The sequence below is a fragment of the Rutidosis leptorrhynchoides genome, chromosome 10, assembly GCF_046630445.1.
Source record: "Rutidosis leptorrhynchoides isolate AG116_Rl617_1_P2 chromosome 10, CSIRO_AGI_Rlap_v1, whole genome shotgun sequence".
Taxonomy (NCBI): domain Eukaryota; kingdom Viridiplantae; phylum Streptophyta; class Magnoliopsida; order Asterales; family Asteraceae; genus Rutidosis; species Rutidosis leptorrhynchoides.
In genome coordinates this window covers 303,559,117-303,573,292 of record NC_092342.1, presented here as the reverse complement: position 1 = coordinate 303,573,292, position 14,176 = coordinate 303,559,117, and the positions used below count along the sequence as shown (strand labels likewise).

At 40.5% G+C, this 14,176-nt stretch overlaps 1 protein-coding gene across 1 annotated transcript; it reads right to left on the bottom strand.

Moving 5' to 3' along the window:
• Window positions 1-1,808: 1,808 nt before the first annotated feature.
• LOC139871206 (uncharacterized) lies at window positions 1,809-2,957 on the bottom strand. Its single transcript, XM_071858942.1, has 4 exons — window positions 2,761-2,957; window positions 2,670-2,700; window positions 2,193-2,606; window positions 1,809-2,048 (listed from the first exon to the last, which is right to left on the bottom strand). Exons 1-4 carry the CDS (start codon window positions 2,955-2,957, stop codon window positions 1,809-1,811), a joined length of 882 nt encoding a protein of 293 aa, XP_071715043.1.
• Between the last annotated feature and the right edge of the window lie 11,219 nt (window positions 2,958-14,176).

The window sequence follows — 14,176 nt, the reverse complement described above, 5'->3', positions numbered from 1 at the left end:
TTCACTTAGTAAAAAGAAACGTTTATGTTTTCTCATCCCAAATGTAAGTTCAAAAGTGTAAAAGTGGGACTATGATCTCACCTTGAGTGCAAGCGTATAAAAGTACTTCACAAGTAAACGTGTGTAAGGACGAATGCTAGTCTTGACCTAAACAAGTAGGTCGTATCAATAACGGTAAACACGATTGGTTAAAGTGTTCAATTAGTCATATGGCTCGTTTCGACTCGATTATTATAGCATGTGAATCAAATTGTCAAGTTTCATGCAAGGTACAAGTATAAAAACATGTTAGAATGGTTGCATAAGTATTTGGTTAAGTTTTGGACAAAAATCAACTTTGGTCAAGTCAAAGTTAACGAAAAAGTCAACACGTTCGGGTCGGGTCCCGAACTATTTTTCTGAGGTTTTTAATCATATATAAGCATGTTAGAACAAGTTACATGTGAATCGGAGGTGCGTAGCATAGCAAACATTTTTTAAAATTTGACCATGTAGGTCAGTCCCTGAATGCGGCTTATGTCGCGCCGCGACCAAGGATTGCCGCGCCGCGGCAATCAACGTGAACTGGTTCCCGGTCAGTTTCAATTGTTCAAGTCTAAATTCAAACTTCAATTAAGCACAATTCTATCATACATCGTTGGAAAGGTAATTTAACGAGGAATGTAACTAAACACCTTTCATCAATTAAAAACATCATTTACAAAAATCAAAATTCAAGTTGAATGCTCATTTAATGTTCATCATAAATACTTCCAAGTTCATAAATGCACATTTATGATTCGGGAATTAAATGCACACATATGATACGCCGCTTCATAGGTAATCAAGCATATAATTCAACTAACCACTTACCAACAACAATTTATGGCATTCAATACATCAAATGTTCATATTTAGGTCTATCAAACCCTAACCAACATCACCAAAATCAATAATCAAGTTTATGAAGTTTTCTAAAGCATCCTACACATCAAATTGAGGCTAGTGATACTAGTAACACAATTAAAACATGCACTTATAACATTTAACAACGTTCAAGCAACTAAAATCACCAATCAAATACACCAAAATTCAAGTTCATGCTAGTTGCTTAAAATAACGAGATCGAACATCACATATTCATGTTAGACTTGAGCCATAGACACTTATTAACACTTTTATAAGTAAAAATCATCAAGAACACAAAATCTAGTGATTTTAGAAAGTTACCCAAACTTGATGAAATCGGTATGGAATCGAAGAGGAAGATGCAAGGATTCCAAATATGTAATTTGTTTTGATGTTTGATTGTTAGATTGGAAATGGATGATGAATCTTTGAATTGGTGTTTGAGAGAATATGTTGAAAGTATTAAAGAAAATGGAAAAGAAAATGGATAATGAAAGGAGGTGGGTGTTGACTAGTCCATCTAGTCACATCTTTGATCAATTGGCAAAACTAGTCCCTCGAGTTCGGTTGTGGGTGCATGAAATACCTAAACGAGATAATTTAGAAACGCGTATCAACGGGAGATGTTATAAATATTTAACAGACTATAAAATAGTTAAACGGAAAGTAAACGGAAAAAGGCGGGATGTTACAGCGCCCTGGCATGAAACCAAATTGGTTCTCCGAAATCTTTGTTATGCGTCGAAGTCTAGTCTCAATCACTCTCTCCCAAAGCTTCATAGTATGACTAAGTAGTTTTATGCCTCTATAATTACCGCAGATTTGGGCATCCCCCTTGTTCTTATAGATGGGGATAGTCTCGCTTAGTCTCCATTCTATAGGCATTTTAGCGCTTCAAAATGTCATATTGAAAAGACAAGTCAACCACCTACGCCAAGGCACCGCCACGCCTCAATGGGGATCTGGTCCGGTCCTACAGATTTATTTCTCCCCATCTCTCGTAATGCCGCTCGTACTTCCTCTTTATTGATCCTCCCACAATCCATGTTGTTCTGGAATTGTTCTATATCAGAGTCTTGCAGATCTCCGGAACACCCGGGTCTTCCCTCAATGAAAAGAGATGAGAAATACCCGTCCCATCTTTTCCTAATTTCGTCTTCCTTTACTAAGGTTTGACCAGCTTCATCTTTGATAAACTTGATGTTATCTATATCCCTACGCCTTCGCTCCCTAGCTTTGGCTATCCTATAAATATAATTTGCTCCCTCTTTGGTGTTTAGTTTCCTATACAAATCTTCGTATGCCTTATCCTTTGCACGGGCTACAGCCTTCTTAGCTTCTCTTTTGGCCTCTTTATATCTCTCTTCGTCCCTAGTTATATCAGCCGGGGTCCCCTCCCGACAAGTGGTGAGCTCCCTAAACCTTAATAGCTTAAGCGTGACTTTGATTTGAACCTCGTCGCTAAGCCACCATGATTCTCTATCAGACTTGTGTCCTTTCAAAATTCCTACTGACACACCTAAAGCTTCCTTGGCTACCTCTCTAATGGTGGATGCCATACGATTCCACATCTGATCTGCGTCATCATAGGATACCATTTCAACTTCTGGATCAACTTTTTCTACCACCGAAGTTTTAAAAGTGTATGCCTTCTCTCCGTTCAACTTCCTCCACAGGATTTTAGGTTGGACGGGCCTCACACTCTTGGTGGCCCGTCTCTAGAGAACCAAATCCATGACCAACAATCTGTGTTGGGAGGAGCAAGTCAAGTCAGTCAGGACCTTACAGTCTCCAGAAGTCCTAAGATCTCCTCTGTTAATTAACAAATAGTCAATCTAGGTACTATGACCCCCGCTATGGAAAGTTGCTAACTGCGCAACAGTCTTCCTAAAGAACGAATTCGGCACAACTAAATCATGAGCTACAGCAAATTCGAGAATAGAGCGCCCTTCCTCATTTCTTACTCCGTACCCAAATCCCCCATGGACTCCCGCATATCCCTCAACATCCATTCCAATATGACCATTAAGATCTCCACCAATAATTAATCGATGATCCGGAGGGCACATCCTTACAACCTCATCTAGCAATTCCCAAAAGCGCTAATGACCGTATAGGTCACCTCCTGGATAACTAACCTAACCGACATAATCCTATCGCTCCGCCTACCTACATCCACGACATTCTCGTTAAAGGGTGCGCCTATAATGATTCCAACACCGTTTCTAGCTATTCTCGATCCCTAGAACCACAACTTGTAGTCCTTGATCTTAGCCGCTCCTCGGCCCTTCCATCTAGTCTCTTGGACACACAAAATGTCCACTTTTTACGTAAATTCTCTACTAGTTCATACCATTTGTCGGTCAAAGTTCCCATATTCCAACTACCCACTCTAATCCTACCCGGCCTCGCTAACCTATTGTCGCTTCTAGGCCCTATAATCCTACCCGCCCATGAGCTAGAAGGACATGACCTCAAGTAACCATGAGAACGTCTAGTGTCTATCTTACCCTATGAAACGTGTTCGATAAAAGGAAACGAAATAACAATATAGAAACGCCAAAAAGACTACAACAAAATAATAATAGTAATAATAATAATAATAATAATAATAATAATAATAATAATAATAATAATAATAATAATAATAATAATAATAATAATAATAATAATAATAATAATAATAATAATAATAATAATAATAATAATAATAATAATAATAATAATAATTAAAAACAACACTGGTAGGAAAAGTACACAAGGTCTAAGCAGAAGCAATAATATAATACTACCTCAAATAATACAAAATCAATATACAGTCCTAAAACAAGAAGCAAAGGTAGAAGTAAGTAATGGAAGCAAAAGCAGAAGCGTAGACAAATACTAATTCAATAAACGGTCCTAAAAAGTAGTAGTAAAATTAAGATATAAACTAAACGTAAAGGAGATAATAAAAAAATAGGAAAAAACGAAGGGAAAGAAACGCAAAACCAGTCGTGGTAGGGTCTATTAGCGGTGGTCGGAGTTGCCCGACAGTTGCTGAAAATGTTCGGAAAAGTTCCGGGAAGATATGCCGGAAAATACAAAACCGCCGAGCTGGGTTTTAGCGCGTGGCGGCGCGTTGACAGACCAGCGGCGGTAAAACTGGTACTAGTGTGTTCGGAAAACGAAATAGAATAAAGTGGTGGTGGTGGCTTGGTCTAGATCTCTCTAATTTGAGAGAAATTGGGGTTTAAAAGTAAAATGAGGTTTTGGAGGAGGTAATAAGACCATTCACAGTGGTGACGGGTGATGGGGGCGTGATGGAGTGTTTTTGTGGGGTATAGTGCTGATTTAGCAAAGGTGATGGCGTGATGCAGTTTGTAGTGGTGGGCGTGATGGTTATGTGATGAGTTAAATTGGTCCCACCATTTTAATTTAATTTTCATTTAGTTTGATTTATTTTTTTTAATTTGTTTGTTTTTTATATAAAAATAATACATATTAAATAATAAAAATTTATAAAAACACACTTGAATTAATAAAATGCAAACCATTACAATTTATTAAAGTCCTAAAAAAGAAAAAGTACGATAATTTAAAAATCCTAATACAATTACTTTATTAAATTCCTAAAACTTAAAACGTAGTTCATAATATAAGTTACTCGTCGTCACTTGAAAGCTCGATATAATCTTTGTATTTCTCGGCCATCTTTTTCTTGAACTTTAAAGCGGATTTCCTTTCTTTCGGATCGGCGATCTCTTCTAAATTAAGTTTAAATAATTTTATGACCTCCACTGCAGATCGTGTTCGTTCTTCCTCAACAATTTGATTCATAATGTTGTTTCGCCTCTCCACTTCTTTTTCCTTATTGTCTGACCATCTCAAACACAATTCGTCGTATCTTGAAGAGTGTGAAGAGTTCGTACCACGTGATGAAGTACCCGCATCGGACGAACCAGATTTATTAGCAGCCTTCTTTGATCGTTCTCTTCCCATTGGCCGTTGAATTGCATCTGGTCCAAATAGCTCATCAAGGTTAGATAACCGATCTTCCCCGAGATTGACTGTCTGGTTTTCTCCAACTACATCATCGTCTTCATCTTCGAGTTGAAGTTGTGAACCTCGTATTCTACGCACACCACTTCCACCAATTGCCGGTGGTGAATACCACTTCGGCTTCCTCTTCAAGAATTCCCAAACATCCTTGTAACCCCACGGCTTTGCTGCTCGTTCTTGCCATTTTTTCACGGTTAAATTATACACGTCATCTTCGTTTCGACCACTTCGCCTTGGGTTACATTCTTCTTCATTGTATAAGGTAGTAAAATCTTTGCACGCCTTATCCAAATGACGCCATTTTCCACTTAACTAATCGTCATTCCGTAAAAAACCTAGATCGTTATCGTTAAACTTATTACGAATTCTAGTCCAAAATGTCGGGCTTCTTTGTGAGTTACCATGAACACCATCTTCCGAGCAATCAATCCAACATGACGCCAACCAAATTTCTTCGTTTGGAGTCCACAATTTTTTATGTTGTGGTTCTTTCGCAACCTCTTTACCTTTTCGTCTATGACTCGAACGCACCTGAACTTGTGGTTCTTGACTTACACCACGAATGTGATGCCCCGTACAAAACCATCGTGTACGAATCATCAACAACAGGATCATTAAAAGGTTAAGTACTATATGCGATTTCAAAAAGAGTTTGCATTCATAAATAAAGTGATGTCTAAACCAACATCGAATGTTTTACAATTCAAAAGCATGCTTCACTAAGTAGAAGTAAATAATAAGTGTATGTGACCTCAATGGTCGTTACAAGTCATAGTTCAAAAGTACAAATGTTTGAATGCAAGGTAAAGTAGTTCATGCGATGACAACTCTAAGCAGCGGGTGTCTACAGCACGACTAGTACACAGCGGAAGTTAACCTCAAGCACCTGAGAAAAACGTGCTTAAAAACGTCAACACAAAGGTTGGTGAGCTATAGTTTAAGTATAACAGTAAGTAAGGTAGGCCACGAGGTTTCGGTGCTACAAAGAGTGTTTCAAAATAGTATGATAAAGTATATGTTAACCGTGGGCACTTGGTAACTAACTTAACGTTTATACCCCCTGAAAGTACACTTGGCAAGTGCGTATGTCTACGAAGTATTAAACACTCGTTAAATGCTAGCGCTACTAGCCCGAGTGGGGATGTCAAACCCTATGGATCCATATCTAAGATTCGCGTTCATGGTTCAAAAACCAATGATTAAACGTTACCGAGCTAAAGGGAATGTTTATGCCATTGTATAACCCACACATATATAAGTTTAAGTAATCGTGCCTAGTATGTAAAACATAAAATTTGCATGTATTCTCAGTTCCCAAAATAAGTTAAAGTAAAAAGGGAATGCTATAACTCACAATGATAATGTAGTCGTAAAGTCGGTTCGGAAAAGGTGTGCAAGTAATCGGTCCGAAGGTCCTCAACCTAAGTCAAATAGTACTAAGTCAGTAAATCATCTTAATAGGTTTAAAAGTATGTAAATAAGGTCTTAATGGTCATCATCATTCATCATCAAGCAAAAGGCGTAAAGTAGGTTTCGTTTATGAAAGTAGTTTAAAACAAAGGCCGACTTCAGTCAGTCACCACAGCCTCTACCCTTACTAAATTAAGGTGAGACCAGTGGCCATGGTTCCATATATGAGTCCTTTAAGTGTGGTAAAATATACAGAAGCAAACTCGTCTTCGTTTGACCGTGGCGACGGTCTAAGTGTGAGTAGGTCAGAAATTTCTGCACAACGTTAAAAGGACATAGTGACGATCGGAGGGCCATAAATCCTAAACCGTAACTCGGATTAAGACGAGTCCTATATAAAAAGTTATCTACTAGAACAGAGATATTTGAAAATCATAATCACAACAGCCCAGGTCTACTGGTCTATTACAGAAACAGCAGAACAGTAGGCAGAGAACAGTAAGCAGAAAAATAATGGGTTCCGGTGGGTTTGGTGTTTGATGTTCATCATGGTTCTCATCCTTGATGCCTATAGCTTCAAGTGTACAACTCATTGATGTGTTTACATCATATTTACCAAGTTTTGACCATCATAACCCTTGTGCAAGTCCAAGACATGTAGCACAACTTCACTTAAGAGTTGTAAGTGTTTGATGAACCAAAGTTACATCAAAGTCTTAGTTTAACACATGCATGAAATATATAAGTAAGGTTGAACTATAAACTTGAAAATAAACTAACTAATCAAGATCTTAAAATGTAGAACATAGTTCTTAGTTAGATCTTGAAGATCCAAGACCCAAAAGTCTAGATCAAGCATAAGTATACAAAGTTATATTTAAAGAAAACTTATTTACATGTTTTTGAACTTTTAAGTTAACTTTTAGTTCCAAGAGATATGAGATCAAGACTAACTTGTAGCACTTGACCAACAACAACCAAAATCATAAAATTAAAGTGCAAGTAAAACTAAATAAACAAGTAAAAGGTTCATGATTGTTCATACTTTTAAAGATTCAACCAAGGTTTGATCTTTAAGTGAAGTAAACTTTAAGTTTACTTCAAGAACTACAAGTATGAGTTACAACACAAGAACTTTCTTTCTTTAAACAAGTATTGGAGATCATAAACTAGGAAGTTTATGTCTTGTATGTTCTTGTTATGAACAAGATAATTATGTAGAATGAAACTAGGTAGTTTGATTCTTGAAACTAATAAAGAACAATAACAACAACAAACAAGAAATCAAACAAGCAAGTAACAAAAGATGATGATGATTATGGGGTGACTTGGTTCGGTTTTGGGACAAAGAAAGAAAAGAGAAAAGCTTCATGTTACTTACAATTGTTAGAGAGAAAAGAGAGAAATTTGAAAGTGAGTTTGAAGTGTGTGTTTTGAGAATGAGAAGTAAATGAAAGATGCTAGTGAACAAGTAGTAAAAAAAATGAAAAGCTCTCCCCTTTCTCTCCTCAATGCCAATGGTTTCATGGGTCAAGGGGGAAGGAAAAGATCCACTAGATTACTTCATGTAAAGCCTTACAAAAGTTGGATATTAGATGTATGTGCATGGGGATAAGTTGCTAACTAGATTCCAAGTAACATAACCAACTAGTTACAACTCTAAGTATTACTTACATGTAATATTGGGCTAGTTAGTCCACTTAAAATGTAGGGTGGGTTTACAAGCCCATATTCAAGAGTCCATTACACTAATCAAAGCCCAAGTTCAATAATTAACAAATAAAGTCCAACAAAAGCCCAAGTAATTAACCAACAACCTTAGTTAATTAAAATGATTAATAAAACTAATCATGAATGTAAATAATATGTGAAAATATTATTCGTGTAAGTTTCGTGTGTCACAAAGACGTTTCGGGCACTTAAAAGTCAAGTACGGGCAATCATGGCAACATGCAAATGTAATGACATACATTCGTTTAATCACACGTATTAATAATAACAATTATTAATAAATAAACGTTGGAAAATCCAGGGTCGTTACATTACCCACCTGTTAAAGAAAATTTCGTCCCGAAATTTATGCTGAGGTAGATGGAGGAGTCGGGAAAAGGTGAGGATACTTCCGCATCATTTGATCCTCTCGCTCCCAAGTAAACTCAGGTCCTCGTTTGGCGTTCCATCGCACTCGGACGATCGGAATCTTGTTGCGTTTCAAAGTTTTGATCTCACGATCCATAATCTCAACTGGTTCTTCTACAAAGTGGAGTTTGTCGTCAATTGTAAGTTCCTCAAGTGGTATGATAAGTTCGGGTGCAGCAAGACACTTCTTCAAGTTTGACACATGGAAGGTAGGATGAACTGAGCTCAATTAAGCTGGTAGATCCAAACGGTATGCAATGGGTCCAACACGTTCCAAGATTTCGAAAGGACCAATGTATCGTGGGTTTAACTTTCCACGTTTTCCAAAGCGAATCACACCCTTCCAAGGTGCAACCTTCAACATTACACAATCACCAACGTTGAATTCAAAGTCTTTTCGTTTAAGATCGATATAACTCTTTTGGCGATCACGGGCAGTCTTAAGTCTAGCTTGAATCTGAGCAATCTTCTCCGTCGTTTCATGGACTACCTCGGGTCCGGTGATTTGCTTTTCGCCCACTTCGGCCAAACAAATAGGAGATCGGCACTTACGGCCATACAATGCTTCAAAAGGTGCAGCATTAATGCTAGAGTGATAACTGTTGTTGTACGAGAATTTGGCGAGTGGCAAATGCCTTTCCCAAGCCTTTCCAAAATCAATGACACATGCACGCAGCATGTCCTCCAAGGTCTGAATCGTTCGTTCACTTTGCCCGTCAGTCTGAGGATGATAAGCAGTACTCATGTCAAGACGAGTTCCCATGGCTTCTTGCAATGAACGCCAAAATCTAGAAGCAAAACGGGGATCGCGATCGGAGATGATCGATAAAGGTACACCATGACGAGATACAACCTCCTTGATGTATAATTGAGCAAGTCTTTCCATTGTATCAGTTTCCTTCATCGCTAGGAAGTGTGCAGATTTGGTGAGGCGGTCAACAATAACCCAAATGGTATCGTATCCGCCCACCGTCTTTGGCAGCTTGGTGATAAAATCCATTGTGATCCTTTCCCACTTCCATTGTGGGAACTCCGGCTGTTGCAGTAAACCAAAAGGTCTCTGATGCTCGGCTTTAACCTTCGAGCAAGTCAAACACTTTCCAACATAAGTCGCAACGTCCTTATTAAGGTTCGGCCACCAATACTGTTCCTTGAGGTCGTGGTAAATTTTGCCCGCTCCAGGGTGAATCGAATACCTTGATTTGTGTGCTTCATCAAGTATAAGGTTCCGTAGATCTCCATAAAGAGGTACCCAAATTCTTCCGGCATAACATCGGAGTCCAGACTCCCTAACCTCGAATCGAGAGACAAGTATGTTCAAATGTTCATGAGTTATGTTCTCCTCCTTGAGAGCCTCATCTTGGGCTACTCGGATCTGACTGTTGAGGTTCGATTGGATGGTGATGTTCAGAGCCCTAACACGAAGAGGTGCCGCCCTCTCCTTTCGGCTTAGAGCGTCAGCTACAACATTGGCCTTGCCAGGGTGATAACGGAGTTCACAATCGTAGTCATTGAGTGTCTCGATCCATCGATGCTGTCTCATATTCAGTTGCTTCTGATCAAAGATGTGCTGGAGACTTTTATGATCGGTGAAGATAGTGCTCTTAGTTCCATACAAATAATGTCTCCACAATTTAAGCGTAAAGACAACGGCTCCAAGTTCAAGATCGTGAGTAGTGTAGTTCCGCTCGTAAATCTTCAATTGGCGGGAGGCATAGGCAATAAGCTTTGATCGTTGCATCAGTACACAACCAAAACCACTCTTCGAAGCATCGCAATAAACAATGAAATCGTCACTGCCTTCGGGAAGTGATAGGATAGGTGCGGTGGTTAATTTCTTCTTCAAAGTTTGGAATGCTGATTCGTGTGCGGGTTCCCAAATGAACTTCTTGCCCTTGTGAGTCAGCGCGGTCAAAGGACGCGCAATCAGAGAAAATCCTTCGATGAACCTTCGATAGTAACCGGCGAGACCTAGGAATTGGCGAATATGTGTCGGAGTAGTGGGGGTCTCCCACTTGCTGATGGCTTCAATCTTGGCGGGATCAACTTTGATACCCTGGTCGCTCACGACATGACCCAGAAATTGTACTTCCTTCAACCAAAATTCGCACTTGGAGAATTTGGCGTAAAGTTGCTCTTGTCTTAAGAGTTCAAGTACAAGTCGGATGTGTTGCTCATGTTCTTCTTCGCTCTTAGAGTAGATGAGGATATCATCTATGAAGACGATAACAAACTTGTCCAAGTAAGGCTTGGAGACACGATTCATGAGGTCCATGCAAGGTTGGAGAATTCGGATCTCGGGGAGATCTCGGGGAGATCTCGTTTGGACCTTTTTAGGGGGATCTCGGCATCTCGGAATAATCTCGGGGAGATCTCAGACGTTGACTTACGTTGACTTTGTAGTTTTTTTTAATAAAAATATACATAAAAACATAAATATATGTATATTTATATATTTTTTTACGAGATTTTACAAAAATTTGCGAGAAATGAGTGAGAAAATCTTAAAATTACGAATTTTACAAGAAAATCTTACAAACTAGCAAGAAAATCCAAGAAATCGTGGCTTTGGCTAAGTTTGACCCCGTTGACCGAGAAATCTCGGGAGATGAACATCTCGTCTCGGTTGCCTTCTAAAAACGAGATCTCGGGGGAGATCTCAGGGAGATCTCGGGAGATTTACAACACTGGGTCCATGAACACGGCAGGTGTATTTGTTAAACCGAATGGCATCACGAGAAACACATAATGACCATAACGGGTCCTGAATACAGTTTTCATCACGTCACTTTCTTTCACCCTCAATTGGTGATAACCGGATCGCAGATCGATCTTTGAGTAGACGCTCGATCCTTGTAGTTGATCAAAGAGATCGTCAATTCGTGGAAGAGGATACCGATTCTTGATAGTCAATTTGTTGAGTTCACGGTAGTCGATACACATACGGAAGGATCCATCCTTCTTCTTCACAAACAGAACAGGTGCGCCCCAAGGCGAGAAACTTGGTTGGATAAATCCACGGTCAAGTAGTTCTTGTAGTTGACTCTGTAATTCTTGCATCTCGGAAGGTGCGAGTCTATAAGGTGCGCGAGCTACAGGTGCAGCTCCTGGCACTAAATCAATCTGAAACTCTACTGCTCTCTGTGGCGACAATCCAGGCAATTCCTCTGGGAAGACATCGGAAAATTCGTTCACAATTCGAACATCGTTCACGATCTTCACCTCAGTTTCTACCGCTTTCACATGTGCTAGGACAGCAAAACGTCCCTTCTTCATAATCTTTTGCGCTTTCACGCAACTAATGAGGTTCAACTTCGAGGTACATCTCTCTCTATAGATAACCAGTGGTTCGCCGTCTCCTTGTGGTATGCGAAGTGCTTTATCTCCACAAATAATATCGGCCCTTATCTTGCTCAACCAATCCATACCGACGATCATGTCAAAACTTTCCAGTTTGATAGGTATCAAGTCAATTTCGAAATCTGCACCAGCTATGTTGATAATAGCCCCACAACTAATGTGGTCAACTTTTTCAAGTTTACCGTTGGAAACCTCGACAAGCATACTCTCTTTTAATGGGACTAATGACCAATTAATCTTATCGCAAAAATGTCTACATACATAACTTCTATCCGCACCAGTATCAAACAAGACAGAAGCTAAAAGATTGTTGATTGTGAATATACCTGTCACCAAGTCAGGGTTATCGCGTGCATCCCTTGCATTAACATTAAAAGCTCTACCACAGGGTGGCCCGCCATCTTTTCGCTTGTTGGGGCATGCATTTCTGAAATGGCCCGTCTGCCCGTATTCGTAGCACTTCTTCGGCCCATTGGTGTTCGGCTTCCCATTCAAAGTGGTGACCTTGCAATCCTTTTCTATATGCCCAGATAGTTGGCACTTCTCGCAGACAACATTGCAATACCCAGTGTGGTGTTTGTAACACCTCTTGCATTGTGGTAAGGTTCCCTTGTAGTTCGGGTTGGAGTTGGTGTTGTTGTTGGGGTTGGGGTTTCCACCGTTGTTGTGCCTCTTGGCGGGGGTCTGGTCATAGGTTCTCCCCCTGTTGTTGTTGTGGTGGTTGTTGTTGTTATTATCCCACTTTCGCTTTTCGCTACTACCAGCCTCAAACTTAGCCTTCTCCGGCTCATCAATAAGAATCTGATTCATGAGGGTATGCGCCATGCGCATTGCTTCGGGAACATTCGGTGGTTTGGACGATGTGATGTTTCCTTTGATGGACTTAGGGAGTCTCCAGAAGTATCTCTCCATACGCTTGAATTCCGGGGTGACCATTGTCGGACACATAAGAGCTAGTTCCAAAAATCTCCTGTTGTAACCATCAAGATCGTTCCCCACGGCCTTTAGCTGCATGAATTCCATCTCCATCTTTTGAATTTCGGTTCTCGGACAATACTCATCAATCATAGCCGCTTTGAATTCCTCCCATGGCGTAGCATACGCCTCATCAATGCCTTTCGCTTGAGCTAACGTGTTCCACCACGTTAGCGCGCCGTCAGATAGCGTGCACGAAGCAAACTTGGTCTTGTTGTCCTCCGAACAGTTGCTAACTTGGAATACTGATTCAAGGTTCTCGAACCATCTGGTGAGACTAACCGGTCCCCCGGTTCCACTGAAGTTATGCAGTTTGCAGCTCTGGAATTCCTTGTAAGTACACCCATTTCGAACGGGTGGGATAACTGGTGGTGGTGGCAGTGGAGCTTGGAGGTTTCTTTCTGCTAGGGCTGCGGCTACACGTTCTTGGATCATCTCTTCAATTTGAGCGGCAGTAGGTGTGGATCGACCGTTAGCCATGATGTTCTAAACAAAAATTTTGACTCAAGTCAAAATCCAGTATGCAAGTAGTAATAATACAGTATATGGTAACCAACATGGAATCAACACATCACATGTTATTAAATAACGCATCTAGGTACAAATACCACAGAATCATCGTACAGTAATGTAAATAGAACATCGTGCAAGAATTTAATAACGCAAAGTTCCATCAATTAATAATGAGTTTCATACATTCGCATAAGTTCTTATAATACATAAATAATACAAGAAGCTACAACTAGATTACATCATGAAATCTAATACAAAAGTCCTACGGTGAAGGTGGGTGAAGGATGTCCATAACCTGAGACATCTGCTCCTCAAGCTTAGTAACCCGAGCTCGGAGAATCTCTACCTCCCTTGTCAATTCCTCGACAGTGGGAGTTGGTGGGGCAGGCGGTGCTGGTGGTGCAGGTGGGGCCGGTGGAGCAGATGGTGCTGGTGATGCTGATGGTGCAGGTGGAGCGGGTGATGCAGACCGCACGAAGCGGGGTGCAGATGTCCCGGCTCCAGAAATAGTCAGCACGTAACGAGGTGCCTTACGTATGAGTGGGTCGGCAGGGTACGGCACAAGCCGCTTACGGGCAGTAACCCTCCGACGCCGACCAAAATCGTCAGTGAAAGCACGACCTCCATTCACCCCTGGAATGACGGTGCCATCAGGACGGTACTGCTTCTTCGGCGGGGGTGGAGGGTGCCTGAATAGGTATATCAGCAGGGTCCTCATCATCACTGGAGTCTGATGAAGAATCATCTGATGATGAATTGGCGGATGATGAGTCATCCGAATCATGTGGTGGTGGCACGGGTGGCTGAACTGGCAGTCCGAAGGCGGCCAACATCTCTCTGTGTCTGCCTG